The sequence below is a fragment of the Trichomycterus rosablanca genome, chromosome 16 (assembly GCF_030014385.1).
Source record: "Trichomycterus rosablanca isolate fTriRos1 chromosome 16, fTriRos1.hap1, whole genome shotgun sequence".
NCBI classification, from domain to species: domain Eukaryota; kingdom Metazoa; phylum Chordata; class Actinopteri; order Siluriformes; family Trichomycteridae; genus Trichomycterus; species Trichomycterus rosablanca.
Genome location: NC_086003.1, coordinates 2,563,370 through 2,584,655, shown reverse-complemented (window position 1 = coordinate 2,584,655; position 21,286 = coordinate 2,563,370). Strand labels below are relative to the sequence as shown.

The 21,286-nt window shown below is 41.8% G+C and overlaps 1 protein-coding gene across 1 annotated transcript in view; it reads right to left on the bottom strand.

Annotated features, from left to right (window-relative positions):
• The window catches only part of atp2a2b (ATPase sarcoplasmic/endoplasmic reticulum Ca2+ transporting 2b), a 29,630-nt gene that overhangs the window by 6,952 nt on the left and 1,392 nt on the right, over positions 1-21,286 (bottom strand). Inside the window, exons 2-10 of the mRNA XM_063012206.1 lie at positions 21,064-21,081; positions 20,891-20,973; positions 17,997-18,101; positions 11,151-11,289; positions 4,820-4,900; positions 4,285-4,370; positions 3,353-3,817; positions 1,144-1,232; positions 41-143 (exon numbers count right to left, since the gene is read on the bottom strand). Coding sequence (XP_062868276.1) covers positions 41-143; positions 1,144-1,232; positions 3,353-3,817; positions 4,285-4,370; positions 4,820-4,900; positions 11,151-11,289; positions 17,997-18,101; positions 20,891-20,973; positions 21,064-21,081 — 1,169 coding nt within the window. The remainder of the gene's footprint in view (positions 1-40; positions 144-1,143; positions 1,233-3,352; positions 3,818-4,284; positions 4,371-4,819; positions 4,901-11,150; positions 11,290-17,996; positions 18,102-20,890; positions 20,974-21,063; positions 21,082-21,286) is intronic.

Genomic DNA, 21,286 nt, shown 5'->3' with positions numbered 1-21,286 from the left:
AGCATTTTGTAGGATCAATTCAACAATTAAATTCACATACCTCATTGTAATCTAGAGAGGAGTCATTGCACAGCGCACAGATTGTGGCTAGCTCGACCAGTCCGTCATATTTGGAGCATTTGACTGGTTTACCTTCATGGAACCTGAGAAGAAATGACAATATAAAGGAAAACATTAAATTATGTGAGCACATTCAGAATAAATCTCAATTAGATTGGGAACCATCCAAACGCTTTTATTTTGTATCAAATGTCTATCAGAGGTGGCAAAGTAAAAATATGGGACAAGAGGCCATTATTGAGGTAAGGATGAATCCTACTCTGTACTCTGTCTGTGAGCTAAGGCTGAGGCACAGTCATGGATCAGCATAACGATTCAAAACAACAGAATAAAGACTCGCTTAATGGCTAACGACATGCAGAACAATAAAAACTGATTTGGCTATAATAATTATATTAATAATAATAAGAAGAATGTCATAATAGCGTCCTAAAATGAAATGGTTATACTGAAATGGTTACATGTCTCCTCAATTTCACTTAAGTGGACACACTGCTGCACTTTAATTGTAATGCATGTAAATAATCTCTATCTTGCACTTCTAGTTTGATGCTACTGCATTTCACTGGCCTTGTACTTGTTCTCTGCACAATGACAGTCAAATCTAATCACATATGGTTTGTTTGTTTATTTATTTGTTTATTTTATGGTTTAACGCCATGTTAACACATTGGTTACATACATGGCAGGATAATTGAAGTTTATTATATATTTATTTTCCCAAGTCATTGTCTACCTTGTTTCGTTTTTGTTTTATTTATCTTCATATGTGAGTCCTCAGTTTTATATTAGTAAATTCTTCGTTGATTTGGGGGGGGGGGATTAGTAATCATGACAGAGGTGTTTTGTTAGATTTTTGATGTCTGTTTTCAGATGTTTGTGATTACTCCAGTATTTGCAAGAAATTTTATTACTTTTTTATAGTGTTTATGGTTGAAAACTTCTATTATATTACTTGGGATTCCTAACTGATTCCTTATAGTACTGTATTTGTGACATTCAATAATGATGTGCTTTATTGTTATGATGTTATGACATATTTCACATGTTGGTGGGGGTCCAAATACGGGTTTTGTAACTTACACTTGTCCTTCAGGGGCGTATGTAGATCCTGTGACGGTGAACTCTTTAAGTGAGCAGCTGTCTCCATCAACCTGGTCAAGGATGACCATCTGGAACACACACACAGCACAGACGATATTAAATCTCCAGCAGGTGGTGCACATCTCATAATAAAACACCACAGTGCATAAGAGGATCCCGGCTGGCTGCACTACACGTCAAAACCAAACGGCTGTATTTGGGAAGTCATGTAGCGGTCACTACTGGCTGAAAGATAGTAAAAACTAGAACAGCGTTTTGACCTAAAGCCAAGTTGGCACAAGGATATTTCAGTGAAGAAAGGCAGAAAGCAGAAGCAGAGACGTCTCCATAGTGATACGATCAAACAACAGAAGGGAAGAGAAAGACAAAAGCTGTTAAGTAAGAGAAAGACATAAAATTGGCACCTCATACTGCTAAGCTGAGCAGGGTCCTGATACATTCAAATCTACCCCTTAAACAATTTTTTTCTATCGGCTACACTGCATATCTAATACGCATACCACACTTGGCACAGTTTTTCTATTTATTTCTGCATTTTCTGTCATTTTTCTCCTGATTTAGCATAGTCAATTTGTTTCCCGCTGCTGGGGGATCCCTGACTGCATTCGAGGAGGGTATATTGCTGCTCGCGCCTCCTCTGACCCGTGCGCAGTCCAAGCGGACCCCTTCTTTTCACCTTTATTTGCTAATCAGGGTCCCTGAACTGTGTTTGAAGACCCCGCCCACATAGTCCGGCCATCCCGCCCTAGCAGACACGGTGGACAATTAATGTCTGCTGCAGGCACTGCCAATTAAAGAGTTCCGAATCTCGGTGCTGGTGTGCTAGCGGAATATCCCGCTGTGCCACCTGGGCACCTATAGCACAGTTTTTACACCGGATGCCCTTTTTGATGCCACCCTCCTATTTTCTATCCAGGCTTGGTATCGAAGTTGAGAGCGCACCAACAACTGCGCCTCTCAATGACTAGACTATTTCGGCCACCCTGTCTTAGACATTAGCCAATCGAGTCCAAGACCACTGAGATTTGAACCCTTGGTCCCCAGATCTCAGCAGTACTGGGCTAGCATACTTCTATATCTATACTATCTACGTATATCTACTAAAACACAGCACAAAACTTGGGGTGGAAAAACACAATCAGTCAGATTTCTTTACAACAGATAAGCAGCTGTTTCAAAGCGACATTGTTGAATCACAATGGGAAAAGGTTTGAGCCAATTCATCCAGTCGCAACTTGCAGCTAATTTGTTTTTAGACATCGTCCTGGGGTCTAGTCTTCTTGATGGCAGTTAATACACCAGTCAAACCAGAGGCATCAAACTGCTCCGTCATTGTAGCAACAATCTGCAAGTTCATGCGAGTGTGTATGTGTACACACAGCCTCCAGCAATAAAGCGTCTAAACACAAGGTCAGTTATGTAACGCTACCGCATGTAACTGACTACTGCATACTGATCAGCACTCACAGAGGAGCAGGTGGCGAAGAAAGGCGCTCAAAGAGGTAGAGATTGTATTACAGGGGAACAGACTGGGAGTGGGAGAGCGAGCACGAACGGCAAAGAACGAAACCGAGGTAGGAAGAGACTGGGAGTCACATGGGGAAATGAAACCGTGGTTAAATATAATTAAAGAAACACTAAATTTACCAAAAGGACACAGCAGGAGAGGAGAAGAGAAGCTGTCGACTGTAAAGCGGCTTCAGAGAAATCAGGTCAATACAAGACACTAATCAAGGTCATTACAGGAACGACCGTGTTACAATAACAATGTTCTCCAAAATGTTTGCCAACTGTTTTATTAGTACATAAATAAATAGTCGGTTTGCTATCCTTATTAACTACCTTCATCCTGATCAGGGTTGTGATGGGTCAGGCACAATCTAGCTCACAGGCATAGTCACACAGCAATTTACTGGCTTAACAAAAAAGGTATAGGAGCAATTCCATCTTCTGCATGTGTTTGAGAGGTGTAAAAATACTGAAAAAGCCTCAGAAAAACCCACAAATACGGGAAAAATAAATAAAATTCCGACCGCATTCTAAGGGGGGGGTCTGGGTTATTCTACATTAAACATCAACACCTAACCTGCACTCTTATGTTCCAATATTGCCATTTCCAATTAAAAAGGATCCTTGATCATCTAATTTGCGCTTTCTTTAATTTATACTCATGACTTTTGTTCCTTACCCTGCACACAGACATCTGGTTGGTGGTGAGGGTCCCGGTCTTGTCAGAGCAGATGACCGACGTGCAGCCGAGCGTCTCCACAGAGGGCAGGGAGCGCACGATGGCGTTCTTCTTGGCCATGCGGCGAGTGCCCAGTGCCAAGCAAGTGGTGATGACGGCCGGCAGTCCCTCCGGAATAGCGGCCACGGCCAGCGCCACGGCGATTTTGAAGTAGTAGACGGCTCCGCGGATCCAGGAGCCGCCGTGCACCGGGTCGTTGAAATGCCCGATGTTGATTATCCACACGGCGATGCAGATGAGGGAGATGACCTTGGAGAGCTGCTCGCCGAATTCGTCCAGCTTCTGCTGCAGGGGTGTGCGCTCCTGCTCGGTGGAAGCCATCTCGTCGCGGATCTTGCCGATTTCGGTGTTCACGCCCGTGGCCACCACCACGCCGACGGCCTTGCCCGCAGCGATGTTGGTACCCTGGAAACGCAGATTGGGGGGAAAAAAGCTTCCTGAGTGGACGCTTTTATCCAAAGCAACTTACAGTAATGTGACAGTATATTGTCCAAGTAATTGAGGGTTAAGGATGCTCAAGGGCCCAACAGTGGCAACCTGGCAGTGGTGGTGACTTGAACCAGCGACCTTTCGATTGCTAGTCCAGTACCTTAACTGCTAGGCTACAACTGCACCATAAGCATTTAGCAGATGCTTTTATTCAAAGCAACTTACAAATATGACTCAGTGCTCAGCAAATATGCTCAGGGGCCCAACTGTAGCAACTTGGCGGTGGTGGGGCTTGAACCGGCAACCTTCAGATTACTAATACAGTACCTTAACCTTAAAAATGTTATTTGTTTAAACATTTGGCTTAATTAAAGACTCATGCAATGAGAAAACCGACAGAAAAGGTCCAACACAACGGTTATACGATTGTAAATCAAACTCACAGAGAACAGCATGTTCTTCTTGTCCTGGTTAACGGCGCGTGGGTCAGGGACAGGGTCCGTGTGCTTAATGACCGATACAGACTCTCCTAAAGAAAGCGAGAGAGGCAAGATAAAGCATTAAATGATATTTGTGATTGCTACAGATGCTATGGTTGGGATTTAATTTCTTATATGTACCAATGAGAAACACCATTAACACTCATTCGGGGTCTCAAACTTAAATGACCCGTGGGCAACTAGTGAGAAGCGGGATGCTAAGCATAAACTTTCTAGTGGTTCTATTACATTAAGCAAAAATAATCCGTTCACACGCTGAAACTTAACATTCTTAATTAACTTCCACATTCTTCTAAGTTTCAAAATTCATTTGTTCTTATTCTAAGTGAATGTATTTATATCCAAACCGTAAAGCTGCTGATGTGTTTTGCTTTGTTTTGGCCAAAAAAATGTGGACACCTAACCATGAGCTTTCAAACCCAATAAAATGGGCAAGAACATGGAGACAGAATGAAAGTAAGGATTGGACATTTCCTACCTGTTAGAATGGACTGGTCCACTCTCAGTGTGGTGGATTTGATGGAAGTGAGGCGAATATCAGCAGGAACTTTGTCACCCACTATAAAGAAAACAGAAAGCATCTTTTAAGATCAACACAATTGTTAAAACACATAAAATCAGCTCCACCTCCAATAAAACATCAGTGGCCTAAATGTAATCGTATCAAACAGTGCCGTTCTAGGCATGGTAGCACTAAATCCCTTTCTTTAAACAAGTGCACGTCCGAATCCCAGAACGTTATCCCTAACATCAATCTAAAACACGTCTGCCCCCAGTCCTCACTTTATTTGATGGCCGACAGGCATTCTAGGCCTAACGGACACTCAAAAAGCACTAGAATCTGAACGTCACCACGTATTAACTAGCTGTAGCTTTAACACTTGAGTCTCCGTTACTCAAAACCCAAACTAGTTCTATAAAAGCAAATCATACAGACATACAGAGTGAGCAAAACCACATCAGGTACCTCAGTAGGTGGCAAACTGAAATAATATATACATTTACGTAATTTGGGAGACACTTTTATCCAAAGCGACTTACAGTACCGTGACAGTACATTTTCTAAGCCATTGAGGGTTAAGGGCCTTGCTCAAGGGCCCAGCAGTGGCTTGAACCAGTGACTTTTTGATTACTAGTCCAGTACCTTAACCACTAGGCTACAACTCTCCTTCAATCGTGAGAAATCTCTTTATAACAGTAAAGCTAAACTACAAGAAGTCCAAGAAAATCTAAACTCCCATGTTCCGAGGAAGGAAAGGACCGTGTTACTTTCACCCCACCGCAACCCTGTTGATGTTAAACCGAGGTCTGGTAAATCTCTCTCATATTTCTACCAGCGAAGATATTTGAAAAAGGAAATGAGATGCGTTAAAAGCTTTAAAGATGTTCCAGTGTCGGTCACTGCTAAGAATAGACTATGCATGATTCTTCCCAAGAAGACGGGGGTTAGTCATTGCTAAAGAAAAAGCTAACGTAAACACTGGATCTCGTCTCAAACGAATCTTTAAAACGAAGAGGAACCGGTTACATGAGCTCATAAAACACCCTGACATTTATTAGTCACATAGAAGAGCGGTCACTTAAACAGTCCACTCTGCATTTGCAAATGCTCGTTTTATAAGAGGAAAGACTCAACAAAGCCAGATAGATTTATAAAGTCAAGGATTTGGATGAAACTAGATTCTCATACTTGTAAATCTGTTCATGAACCTGAAATAGAAGTTTATGATCCCTGTTGCAAAAATCACAATTTCACAAGGACATCCACCCTGACCCTGGGAGGTACACAAGCTGTCCGTATTAGAAACTTCTTTTCCTTCTGATCCAGATTATAAAAATACACACTGACGTCAAAATGCCCCTAAACTAAACGAATGAATGTAGAACATGTACCCAATATATAGACAGCAGTGTAACCTACTTTAGATAGACAAGGCGATCACCAATATGATAATAACTCTCCTTAAAAAGAGCCCATTACTGAATACAGGTTAAATCTGGATAGCTGTTGTTGTTAGGAATGTAAAGATTGATTGCTTATGGATCAGAAATGGTTCACTACATTTTTAATGTAAAATAATAAAAGTTAATGGTGTATAGGTGGTGCAGCAGTCTAATACACAAGACCACCATATTGCAGTATTGGTAAATTATGTATTGCCTTGTTGGAACTGCAGGGTGATTCCTTCTGTCTGAATGAGGCGAACATGAGACGTGGAGGAAAACAGAGTGTGTACCATGGTCTTCTGTATGTGCAGAAATTTGCATTTGATCCAAACTCTTCAGACTACACTCAACCTGTGGATGCCTCCGTCAAAGTTTGAAGGTCATAGGTCTGCTGTCATTGTATTCCTCCTTAAAACGAATGACATTTAAGGCTCATAACATGATGGCAAAGGAGGCAAGACATGACAAGTACAAGTACTAATTTTTAAAGCCGTCACCCGTTTTGTGCCCCGGGCACATTTTAGACGACGTCGGAGGTGTCTCGCACTCTGAAGGTGTTCTGTCAGAACATGTGCTGTGGTTGCAGAGAGGGTGCGAAAGCAGATTCAGGGCAGCAGACGGGCACTTAAAGACACGGTCACAGATACACAGGACGTTTCGGGAGTGGCAGTGCCAGTGTTCCCAAGGACATTTATGTCAGTGCTGAAGTTTATGAAGCATTGAATCATTATGAAGTACAGAACACTGATACGCTTCCTCCTTGCAATGGACAATTTGCACGTAACCACTGCTACAAGGAACTCACTAAGGGACGGTCACGAGCACAACACTGACCTTACACACCCTCTCTCATCCTCATCCAGATGTTCCACCACGCATGTTTCCTGTGAAGAGCCATCGTTGAGACAACGTGAAACTATCACTTTCCTTACTCTATAAACGTTACCATATTAAAAAAGGGTCATTCGGATTTATAGCGAGCCTACAATGGTTTTTTATTATTGATTAATTAGTTTTAGCGCCGTACCGACACGCTGGGGTCATTTATACGGCGGTACTCAAGTTGCTTCTTCACTTTGTGTCATTTAAAACGCATAATAAAAGATGTTTTAGATTTAAATATGTTAAAAAAATTATTATTTTCCCTGGTGCTGTAGATTTAAGCGCATTTCGTGTCTCGTTTTCATTAAAAAAAAACCTCAGTCTTTCTGAATTTAGTGTTTTGCAGTCTATCAGTATGTGTTTAATTGTTAGTCTCTCTTTACAGCCTACAATGGAGCTAACTATTATTTGAGGTGGCTGTTACTATATAGCACTAAATAGCCCTTATTAGGGGGGCTAAGCGGACTCCCTAAACCGTATGACAAACTTCACACTTAAACAGCTTAAACCTTTGCAGATTGCAGATGTTATTGGTTCCAGTCAGATTTATAAGGCCTGAATGCATGAGCTGAATGTTTGAGAACTAATGAATTGAGGAGAAGGGAATATGAAATGAGCACTGCCAAACCAACAGGACTGGGACTGGGTTATGTGGCAACAGTCAGCGTGTGCACACGAGACACAGGAGAAGTTGGACAGGAGTAGCTGAGGAGAACATCTCTGTTTTGGAGGGGGGGGTCTGCTCAGCCTCATGTTCATCGGCGCTTTTCAAGGTCACGCTGCCACAGAACAGGACAGCAAACAAAAGCTGCATTCCGATCTACAGCCGGTGACTCATCTGTGAGAGTAGGAGGGCCGGGAGAGAAGTGCTTTCGTCTCTTTATACAGAGACATTTTTGCCATATGCCTGCTGCTGCTGCTGCTGGATGAGTGTGCTGAGGGGGTCGGCACCTTAAATGAGGCGAGCTGTGTACGTCAGTGCCGACTTCTCACACGAGAGCCGTGACGCAACACTGCAGAACGAGAAAGAAGCTGAAGGAGAGGAAAATGTCGCTCCTGATGCCCTTGAACCTACTGACGGATACTGATGCCAGTACTTGCCAGGTAGATATTGGTTACACAAGATTCATCAGTTCAAGTCCTTAATATCAAACACAAACAGTCATGGACAATTTGGTATCTCCAGTTCACCTCACTTGTACGTCTTTGGACTGTGGGAGGAAACCCACACAAACACGGGGAGAATCGAACCCAGGACCTTCTTGCTGTGAGGTGACAGTGCTACCCATGAGCCACCCAATTTTTTTATTTTATTAGGATTTTAACGTCATGTTTTACACACTTTGGTTACATTCATGACAGGACAGATAGTTCAGGTTCTGGTTTCACAAGATTCATCCGTTCAAGTCCTTAATATCAAACACAGTCGGGGACAATTTCGTATCTCCAGTTCACCTCAACTGCACGTCTTTGTACTGTAGGAGGAAACCGGGGCTCCAAGATGACACCCACACAGACACGTGGAGAACATGCGAACTCCAGACAGAAAGGACCCAGGCTGCTCCACCTGACAACTGAACCCAGGACCTTCTTGCTGTGAGGCGACAGTGATACCCACCGAGCCACGTGCCGCCCAATATAGTGCATTATGTATCATACAACCAAATTTCCCAACCTTTTGTGCACCACGGACCGGCAAACTATGTAAAATGAGCTTTTTTCGCTGCAATGAGATGCTGCTCCCACCTAGGAGTGACAATAAGACTATAAACACCCGGTAATAAATGACACAGGGACCGGTACCGGACCACTGTCATACAACATTACACAACTAGGGCTGCATCCTAGCACAGCTGGGTAATTCCCTAGACCATTACTCCTAAGGATGCAAATCTTGCAATAAAGGTTTCCTGTTTGGATTAGGATCTCTAAATGCAGTGTGTAACCGGACCTGGTGCATGTGTGCTGGGGTGTGCAAGACCCTACGCTCCCACTTGGAATTAAGCATTAGCTGTTTAAAATGAATTTAAGGCATTTTTAGCCAAGTGTTAATGGTTATGACTGTCGGTTATGGGTTAACGCCCGACATCACTTTCTTAAAAAGAAGAAAAAACTCTCATGGCACCGTGTGTAGGAGGGTAGATCACCCACACACACACACACACAATGCCTGGACATAAAAACTAAGATACTTTGCACCACAAGCTCTGAAAGCAGAGTCCTCTAGTCTGTGAGTCAGAGGAGTACTGCATTACATTAAAAATCAGCTTTTACCCTCCGCTCAACTCATTTTAAATAAACAACAGAACTGATCCTAGACAACAAGTCACTTAAAACCCTAATGCACGTAATGAGTAAATACGTTTAAACAATTCAGGCTCGGCGTATGTGTGCTCACGCTGTTTCTCAGCCACTACTTAACATTCCCCTCATGCCACTTCCTTTCCTGCCCCCTACAATTCCCTCTATAGAGTCTCCTTTCTTCTCCGTGTTTGTCCTCTGCGCCAGCCTGCACCCGTCTGGAACCACACGGGTTAACAGCGGCTGTCTAAGCACCCCATGCAGGAGGTTTAAAGAATCGATCTCCCTCACATCTCTCCCTATAGTTTCTGGTTCTCGCTGCGGACAAACGCTCAAAGCGTCGGCAGATGACGCAGGCTGAGAATGACCAATCGATACAGGAAGAGATTAATAAAGGGGGTCACAGGTAGACGTCACCAGACAGCTGACACTTCATTTTTATTAAAACGAGCTCTCAGGCATCTAGACTTATCCTCATGTATCTATAATGACTAAATTCTGTGCCCAACTGCTATTTTTTTTATTCATTATATTTTACTGTTTAAATACAAACTAACGTTTCATACTTTAATTATGTGTGACAATCAGGGATGCAAACTTTACCATTTTTTCAAAAAACAATAAACGGGCGACCAGGTGGCGCAGCGGGATATCCCACTAGCACACCAGCACCGAGATTCTGAACACAACGGCTACCAGTCGGCCGGGCGCCATCTAGCGGGCACAATTGGCAGTGCCTGCAGCAGACGCTAATTGGCCACCGTGTCCGCTGGGTGGGAAAATGACCAGACTAAGTGAGGAGGTTTTCAACTGCTGTGCCTGGACCCTGGTTGGCAGGTCGAGGCGCCTGTGCAGAAGCACGGGCGTAAAGAAGGGGTCAGCTAGCAGCAATGTACCCTCCTCGAACGCGATCGGGGATCCACAGCAGCGGAAGATAAATTAACTGCGCTAAATCGGGAGAAAATGCAAAAATAATTAGAAAAAAAAACAGTAATAAATTGATGGGTTATCGATAACTAACAATCATGAGCAGAACCAGTTCTGCATTCAGATTGTAGCTTTTATTTATTACAAGTGCTTCATCATTTAACAAGTCTCATCTCATCCCTATAACATTTTTAAAACATAAGGGACAAACTGCAGCGAGAACTCATCTTCTAAGAACTAAATTTCACAGTAGGCTAGTTACACACGTCATTTACTCAAACCTAAAGATAATAAAAGGAGTCTCAAGATGGTATTCAAGGAGCTGAAATAATCACTGAGCTAATACACAGAGATGAACCATAAAGAGCAGCAAGAAAAACTCAAAAACAGATAATTCCACTCATAAGAAAACATGGTACAACACAACAGATGCAGCCTTTGCCTTTTTTATTTAAAGCAACACTTATTACATCAGTCAAAACAAGCCAATGCAAAGCAGACAATCAATTCTGCAGCAACAGTGACGCAAAGCTTTGATCCGCTTTCATCACGCTCATGTCCCAGCATGCTTTATAAAAGCCACCACACGCCCAAGCTTGTGCGTTCACACACAGGCGAGCTGAATCTAAACTACAAGTCATCAGCCATTCCAGAGACCAGTGCTATTTATCTCCAGCCATTCTTCACGAATATAACACACGAATAAACACACCGACCTAAATTCAACCTATAATTTGAAAATGGGTTCTTACCGGCGACTTCAACGATGTCCCCCGGCACAATGTCTCTGGCCTTAATCCGCTGCACGCTTTTCCTGTCCTGCCGATACACTTTGCCCATCTCGGGCTCGTACTCCTTGAGGGCTTCGATGGCATTTTCAGCATTTCGTTCCTGCAAGAGCAAGATAGACAAAACGTATCAGGATTAAAGTCTAGTAATAAGGAATTATAATCATTCATAATAACTAGGCACGTCTGTCCACACCTTTAAATAGACCTTGTGGAAAAAAAATATTCTTCTGACAATATAATTTTCCACTCAGGGTGGGGCACATATTTTCTACAGTTTTAGATCTTCATACACAATGTAAAAAGAAAAACAATTCAGCTTCTAAATAATCATTAAAATTTTTCCACGGAAAAAGGTTGCGCAACATCTATTGTGTGGTTCCAATCCAACCCAAACTTTACAACTGGTTTTGCCACATTTAGCAGCAATAAGTGCCAGCGAGTGCTTTATATATCACTTTTAGATCACTGTTAATGAATTCTGGACCACTTATTTCCCACAGAATTACTTTGTTTCAGCCACACTGGAGGCTTTTGAGCATGAAATGGAGGGCAGTGGTAGTTTAGTGGTTAAGGTACGGTACGAGTGGGGCGGCACGGTGGCCAAGTGGGTAGCACTGTCGCCTCACCGCAAGGTGGTCCTGGGTTCGATCCCCAGGTGGGGCGGTCCGGGGCCTTTCTGTGTGGAGTTTGCATGTTCTCCCCGTGTCCGCGTGGGTTTCCCCCGGGTGCTCCGGTTTCCTCCCACAGTCCAAAGACGTGCAAGTGAGGAGAATTGGAGACACTAAATTGTCCATGACTGTGTGTGATATAACCTTGTGAACTGATGAACCTTGTGTGTAATGAGTAACTACCGTTCCTGTCATGAATGTTACCAAAAGTGTAAAACATGACGTTAAAATTCGAATCAACAAACAAACAAACAAACGGTACGAGCGATCACGTCACCACTTCAAGCCCCACCCACCGCTATGTAAAATAAACTCTCTATTTAAGGTGTCACCACAGCATCCCAGTAAGGTTCAAGTCAGGACTTCGAATGGTCCAAAAGAAACCAAGGTTTTAGTACAGCCTAGTCAAAGGCAAAATTATAGTATAATAATCCTAATGTTATTAAAAATTACATTTATATATATATGTTATAACCTGGCCAGGAAATCCCTACATATGCAGCTCTGCATCTACAATCTTGCTCCACTTCTCTAGTAAAGAACCTAAAGGAACTTTACACTCCTCCTATCACATTTACACATCTAGGCCACTTTTATGATCGACGCCAACAAAGGTGGAGCTCCATATATAGTTAGCCATTAACCTTACAGGGCATATCTCCAAGCGAGACAATACAGGACCAAGCTGTGGTGGCCAATCAGATCCGGATTAGGAGAATAACTCTTAACGTCGTGATTGACTAACCTTTGCTTGCATTGTTACAAAACGTGCAGGCTTAAAGGCGGCACTTTGATCACCAACAGTTTTAAGCAAGCAGTACTGACTGACTACACTACAGGAATTGAAGCACAGTCTTGATGTTAAGATTAGGTTTAAGTTTTATAATTTAAAGTGATATTTAGCCAGCCTGTGCTCCTCACCATTAACAGCAGCATCAGGACAACAGCACAATGCTTACTGTTCTTATAGTAGAACAAGGAATGCAGCACTTGAATTTGAGTCTAGGGTCCATTATCTTAAAGTAAAAAATAAATAATGGTAAACAGCTACCCCACCCCCTTTTCTCCCACTTTAGCGCATCCAATTTCTGCCCGTCAATCATCCTCTCACTAATGCTGCTCCTGATTGGGGAGGACGAGGCCACACCCTCTACCGCACTCCTTCCCCATCTCCGTGCAGGTGCCACCAACCAGCCAGCAGAGGTCGTAATCACACTAGTCTGAGAGAGAGTCCCCATCCGGCTTAATCCCCACCCCTATCTGAACAACAGGCCAATCGTTGTTCATGTGGCCGCTCAGCCTCAGCCGGCAGGCAGAGCCGAGATTTGATACGACGTATTCGAGATCTCAGCTCTGGTGAACAGCGTATGCTTTATCACATCTATATCTAAGTGAGTACAACCTTATGAGTCAACCTTTTTAGCCTGATTGTGGTGGTTAAAGTTTCTTAATTCCAGTCCTGGAGACTCATCGCTCTGTTCTTGCTTAAGCTTACAACCTTGCAGAGCGGTGGGTCTCCAGAAATGAAGTTGAGAAACAAAATTCTGTCATGATGAATCACAGGAAGCAACAAAGCTGGAGAAACCAGGCTGTTCACTTTCCTTTTCAATCTCTAGGGGGGTGAGGGACATCATAACACATTGAAATTACTGTAATTGATTTCATAAATAAATAATGCATGTTATCAATATTTTACTCCTTGAAAAAAACCTTCCAGTTGTTCAACCGGTAAAAAGTGGGTCAGTGATTTGCTTGTTTCCTAAACATGCACTGGATTGGCTCCAACTTGGCCGAAAAGTGGGATTTATTAACAGCTGCACAACCAAATGCATCCACAGGATTTTAAACACTGCAAACGTGATACTGTGGGAAAAATACTTTTATATCAGACCTGATCAGACTTGATGTATGACGTATCTTTCCTAATCTACATACTGGTTTCCCATTACGTCATGTAACAGCAATTCAGTCGCACACAGTACCAGAACATGATGTTACTGCTGATGTTCTGATAGCTGTTCAGTACACCCCAAAATCAAAAACATAAATTACAGAACTAAAACCAAGATACACAGAGACGCTGCAATACACACATAAGGATTGGCATTACAAGCTTACAATGCATTATACAGTGTATCACAAAAGTGAGTACACCCCTCACATTTCTGCTGATATTTAAGTATATCTTTTCATGGGACAACACTGACAAAATGACACTTTGACACAATGAAAAGTAGTCTGTGTGCAGCTTATATAACCGTGTAAATTTATTCCTCCCTCAAAATAACTCAATATACAGCCATTAATGTCTAAACCACCGGCAACAAAAGTGAGTACACCCCTTAGTGAAAGTTCCTGAAGTGTCAATATTTTGTGTGGCCACCATTATTTCCCAGAACTGCCTTAACTCTCCTGGGCATGGAGTTTACCAGAGCTTCACAGGTTGCCACTGGAATGCTTTTCCACTCCTCCATGACGACATCACGGAGCTGGCGGATATTCGAGACTTTGCGCTCCTCCACCTTTCGCTTGAGGATGCCCCAAAGATGTTCTATTGGGTTTAGGTCTGGAGACATGCTTGGCCAGTCCATCACCTTTACCCTCAGCCTCTTCAATAAAGCAGTGGTCGTCTTAGAGGTGTGTTTGGGGTCATTATCATGCTGGAACACTGCCCTGCGACCCAGTTTCCGGAGGGAGGGGATCATGCTCTGCTTCAGTATTTCACAGTACATATTGGAGTTCATGTGTCCCTCAATGAAATGTAACTCCCCAACACCTGCTGCACTCATGCAGCCCCAGACAATGGCATTCCCACCACCATGCTTGACTGTAGGCATGACACACTTATCTTTGTACTCCTCACCTGATTGCTGCCACACATGCTTGAGACCATCTAAACCAAACAAATTAATCTTGGTCTCATCAGACCATAGGACATGGTTCCAGTAATCCATGTCCTTTGTTGACATGTCTTCAGCAAACTGTTTGCGGGCTTTCTTGTGTAGAGACTTCAGAAGAGGCTTCCTTCTGGGGTGACAGCCATGCAGACCAATTTGATGTAGTGTGCGGCGTATGGTCTGAGCACTGACAGGCTGACCCCCCACCTTTTCAATCTCTGCAGCAATGCTGGCAGCACTCCTGCGCCTATCTTTCAAAGACAGCAGTTGGCTGTGACGCTGAGCACGTGCACTCAGCTTCTTTGGACGACCAACGCGAGGTCTGTTCTGAGTGGACCCTGCTCTTTTAAAACGCTGGATGATCTTGGCCACTGTGCTGCAGCTCAGTTTCAGGGTGTTAACAATCTTCTTGTAGCCTTGGCCATCTTCATGTAGCGCAACAATTCGTCTTTTAAGATCCTCAGAGAGTTCTTTGCCATGAGGTGCCATGTTAGAACTTTCAGTGACCAGTATGAGAGAGTGTGAGAGCTGTACTACTAATTTGAACACACCTGCTCCCTATGCACACCTGAGACCTAGTAACACTAACAAATCACATGACATTTTGGGAGGGAAAATGACAAGCAGTGCTCAATTTGGACATTTAGGGGTGTAGTCTCTTAGGGGTGTACTCACTTTTGTTGCCGGTGGTTTAGACATTAATGGCTGTATATTGAGTTATTTTGAGGGAAGAATAAATTTACACTGTTATATAAGCTGCACACAGACTACTTTTCATTGTGTCAAAGTGTCATTTTGTCAGTGTTGTCCCATGAAAAGATATACTTAAATATCTGCAGAAATGTGAGGGGTGTACTCACTTTTGTGATACACTGTATATGCAGTTTAAGAAGTCAACGCTGAGCTTTCTTTAAAAAGAATAAGGTTAAAAGCCCAAGGATTTGATTGTTATTGCTCCACTGGGCTTCTGTCTAGGAGGAAGATCAAAAACAAAAGAGGAAACAAGCACAAATGCTTCTTTATGGCTATTTAGGAGTCCTTCTGTAACAGCTTTGCAAGAAGCTAATACTGTAATAACATAATATGATGATTATACCAAAGCTTGACAGTCTTTATTAGAGCCTGTGTTCATCATACTTCAAAACAAGCAAATATAACAGAAAGAAAAATAAACTAAAGTATTTTCTAAATCAAGTTTGAACGAATATCTAGAGGTAGCCAAAGAGCTTTTTATACATCACAGACAGCACCGTTTCTTATTCAAGGGTTATTTTGGTGGTGCACTTAAAATAAAATAAACATACAAATTACTCATCTGGTCAAAGAAATGAGCATTTCCAAGCATAAGTGGCTCATAATAGAGCAACTGCTCAATGAATCTGAAACTTTACTTCAACAGCTGAATGAATCCATACCTTTATACATCCAATAATTTACATTGCGTACATGAAAACTGCACAAACTAATAACTACTGAATACTAGAGAACAAGTTTATCATCTATCTAACTATTACTACAATAAGTATTATTTATTCACTTAATGACCTGCTAGTACTAGTCCTGGAAGAGCACACTGCAAAGTTCCAGCTTTTCCCAGCATTAACACCTTATTGAATTCTTCAGTAAGCAACTCATAAAGAGAAAATAAGAAATTGTAAAATAAGACCGACGCCCTCCGAGAGCAGAGTTTAAAACACAAACACTTCACAAACACAAGCTCTGACAAAATATTGCCACGTATCTTCAATGCTCGCAGTGAATGGGCAAAGTGCAACAACACCGGCTTTGTTCCTAGTAGATCCAACCGGGTTGGTTGCTGAGAAACAGCTCCAGATATTTACTGTAAATGTTTGATGTGTGTTAAACTACTGGCCAAAATCCAGCGTAGGTGTGAACAATGGCAGGGTGGCTTTCCCGGAAACAAGTCTGCTGCCACTTGGCATGAAGTACTCATGCAGGATAATAAGCTGAAATATCAAACACAAAGGATGCCAAAACACACCCCAAAAAACCTTAATCCTAACTGAGCAAGGAATTAGGAATGACTAAAGGAACATGACAGAGGTAAAGGAGGGTAGATGGATGCCATGCCAGTCTTCTTTAAGACATGGTTTGCAAGGTTAACGCTGGCGAGTCTAAGGCCAATCAGGATAATGAATGTTGACTAAAATAAATGATAGAGAAGAAACTAGGACGGTGGTTTCACGGCCACTGGGACGTGCCGGATAAAATAGGCTCTCAGCTCTACACTGGGAAAGCAGGGCTATCTTAAGCAGACGAGAGACCATGTGTTTTCATTTTTAAGACCGGGCCAATTTCATTCAGGAAAAAGAAACACGCACATCTAGTGCAATCATAGTGCATACCAAAGACGATGGCAAGAACCCTAACTAGCTTCAACTACTACACATGTGTGTGTTGTGGTCCTTGTAGGGTAAAAACCTAACCACAGAAAATCCTACTCAAAACAGATTGTTATGGGGAGAGCAAATTTAGGCTACAAAGCTAATTACAAAGCCCACACACCCAAACAGGGGGAAAACAATACAGGTTGCTTCCATGAGACAATAGACTTGCAAGACCTACATCATCAGAAAGAAAAGTATTAGAAGTATTTAAACTTAGTAACATAGTAAAATATACAGTGGGTTCTGGTACAAGAGGGTTACATGGTTTACCAGGGAAGATTTATGGCCAACACAAACAATGGCCATTTTAATACTGACAATGTGATCACAACTTGTTTCCATCAGAGCAAAATCATTATAGTATTATGTAAAGCCCCTTAATACTATAAAAAGGTCAATAGTACTGCATAGATTATATCTAAATAATAAATAATATGGAAAAATATTACCAAATCCTAGTAAAATGTCAAATAAAGCAATTATGTTCATCTATAAAGACTTAAAAAAAACAATAAGCATCTAATAAACACTGGACAACGACTTTTTCAGGTTTTATTGGCTCTTTTTAATGAGCACACTAACAGCAAGTAGTGGTTCAAAATTAACCTGGGATCAGGGTCAGTGGGTCTCACCTTTGATCTTTTTTATGGATAGTCAATTCAGACTAAATTGCGATAAATGAGCAAAAGCTAAACACTCCCTCCATAATTTTATTCAAACACCTAGTGGTGCTTTCAGTTTGTGTTTGTACAGAACACAGTCTTAAAGATTTAGACAATTGTTACACTGAAAAACAAAAAGCAAAGCTGAATAAGAAAGCCGTAACGAACTCACCTGCCAGACGCCTACGATGGCATTGGCTATAAGAATTAGTAATATTACAAAAGGTTCAACAAAAGCCGTAATGGTCTCCTCTCCTTCTTCAAACCAGGCCAGTACCTACAGATGGAGAAAAAATATAGAAATAGTATCAGGTCATACAGAATTATTGCTTTTCATTTCATTTTAACATTTCATTTCCAACATACACTAATCCTTGGCAGCAAGACTTAATTAGAAGGGCTGCGTGACATCTTGTACTGCAGTCATTTTGAGGAGACAGATAGGGGGTGATCGCTTGGCTCGTTACAGATTTGTACTCCAGGCAGGAGGCTGTTTATCAAAAAGCGCAACTGCAGCCTGTGCGCCGTTATTAATTATTCAGCGAGGTGGCTTATGTTTATCGCATGGTCTTCTGTGCGGGTGACTTCAGAGGGATACTCTGACCGTTCGTTTGGATTTGTTGGCAAATCATGTCGACGCACTTTTAACATAGAACGGCACACTATTGCTTGTCTCCCAAAATGGCTCTATTTAGACAAAACTAGTTTGAGTTCAGTCTTGGGCAATAAGCTCTCCAAATGAGCACGTCATTGGGCTAGCAATCTCCTGATTATTACGATGAGAATACATGCGAATACTTCTGAGAGCTTAAGGTAAACACAATCTGTATAGAAATTGGAACGAGACAGCTGGTGTATCCCAGGTCTTAGCTGGCTGACAAGGGTCATTTCTCTTAATTAAAAAAAAAAAATAGGGCAGAGACATAAAATCATTTTCAGGGTGTCTAGTAATATTAAAGTGGGACAATGCTAGGTACTGAAGGCCAGTGTATATGCTTCAGAGAAGTAGGGGTCAGGTGGGGTACAGTGAGCACCTCTCTAAAACACTCCAGGTGGGTTAAAGAACAAGTCTAACAGCATGTAAGCTTACAAAAAGTAGACAAGCGTGCCAGTTTATTCAGGTCAAGGCAACAAACTTGGATGTGAGGGGTATGTGTGTCCAAAAATCGGGGAGGGAATTGGTGAGGCAGGACAGATGCCTTAAAAAAAAAAAAAGATAATGGTAACCACTAGTAAAAATCACTAAATAATTCAACAGACAATTGAAATTCAAGATAATGGTATCGTTTGACCAAGTGACACACATGATTAGGAGGACACAATATGATGCATGCGTGTTAAAAAAAATTCAGGCTAAGCGCATTCTTGATTCCAACAAAAACATTCTAATCTCCGAGTGACGTCAAATATTCACGAATATAATTAGTTAAAAACTTACAATTAAACCAGCAGGATTCATTACAAATAAAATGCTAAGAACTCAGCTTTTCAAGTTATTTATTCTGATTATATTATTTAGTCACGGCAAAGAATAACATCATAAAAATCTGTGTTCTGGATGTTGAGAAGGTCATGGGAACTGTCCGGTTATAAAAATCACAAGACCGGACAACAAGACCATCACAAGGTTCTTCGCCTCGATATAATTCCAATATGTTGCAGATCCTACATATTCAGCCAATTGCGACTCAAGATCAAGACCATTGTCTGTACATTTACATTTTCTGCATTTAGCAGACGCTTTTATCCAAAGCGACTTACACTAGACTAGTGTGACAGTATGCAGTCTGGGCAATTGAGGGTTAAGGGCCTTGCTCAAGGGCCCAACAGCAGCAACCTGGCAGTGGTGGGGCTTGAATCAGTGACGTTCTGTTTTCTAGTCCAGTACCTTAAGCACTAGGCTACAACTGCCCTGTACATGATAAACAGCAGAGGTTTGCCCTCACAATGAATAACTGACCATTCTCTGTGAACTTATTAGCCAAAATTAGCTTTATTCTGTAATGTATAGCAATAAAACCTATAAACATTTTGCTTTTAGGCCTGCTGCCAATAACCATCAAGGTCCAAAGATGAATTACTCTTTTAATTTAGAACATAACTTTGATTCAAAATAAAAAACGATTCTACTTTCAGACCGAGTCTGAAACATCTGCAAGCACTGAATGAAACTGATCCACCGCCACAGTAAAAGCCCCGATTAGCAGAGATGGTGTTACAGCTATTTCGCTAACAGTTCAATTAAGAAAAAAAGCTGAGCTGGCTCTCAGATGTGCAGTCATGCAGACCTTTCGAAACTATAGTAAGCAGCTGAATGAAAGGTGCTGACCGAATGACGTAACTCCTTTGGTACATAGTGGGAAAGGAATCTTACAAGACGCACCAGTCAATCAGCTCTGCAGACTATATCAGCCAGAAAATCAACAAGATATCCCCGTATACTTCCTTAACCACCAACAAGCATTTCACATTCCCTAGTATTCCAAACACCTCTTTACAAGAATGCTAATGTTGTTGCAACAAACAGCAATATCAATGAAGCATCAAGACTGAAAACTAGCATGACAAAGACAGTTTGAGGTTACTGAGGTCACACACGCGATCATAATCTCACACGCTGTTCACACCATTCCGGAATCGTCTGGCTTCCAAAGCCCTCTTAAACACACACCATGCGTCACATTCTTAACTGTATAACTTACCACAGAACAGACAAGAGGTGAAGACCTCGTCAACACTGGCTCAAACCTTTGACCTAATCTTCACACTGTTATTACTTGGCAACTTCATAGCATGACATGAGTTACATTACATTCACATTTGTGCTTTGCATGCCCATTTTAAACATATTGGTTCAAAGATTTTGATAAATGCTGCACAAATTAACAAATCCTAAAGGTCTACGGCTTTGTTTCGTCCACAATCTATTCTCTTAATCAACATGAGTATGAGTCAAAGGTTTAGAAGAAGAACAGCTAGCAACGAACACGCCCTAACCACAATTACTACATCTTAATCCCAACCATAAAAAAAATCCACTATGCAAGCATTTCATTTCATACTTACAAAAGATATACACGCTGCAAGAAGAAGAATCCTGACTAACAGATCCTCAAACTGTTCGACCACCAGCACCCAGAGTGATTTCCCTGTGAAAGAAACACAGTTGCATAACAATCATCCATTGGAATTGCATCAGATTAGCATATAAAGCATCGGCGCAAGAACAAAAATCTTACCTTCTTCTGCTGGTAATTCTGCGGAGCCAAACGTTCCCAAAAAACAGAAAAAAAGACGTTTAGTCAATGTATTATAATCATTTTCTTTTTATAAACAAACTAAACAATAAACTAGAAAAGTAAATCTTCATTTTTCTTGTTAAATTAGAATCATTTTTTTATTAAAAACAAAAGATCACGGTAAAAAGTTCCTCCACACAAGCTTTTTCTTTTAATTTAGTCC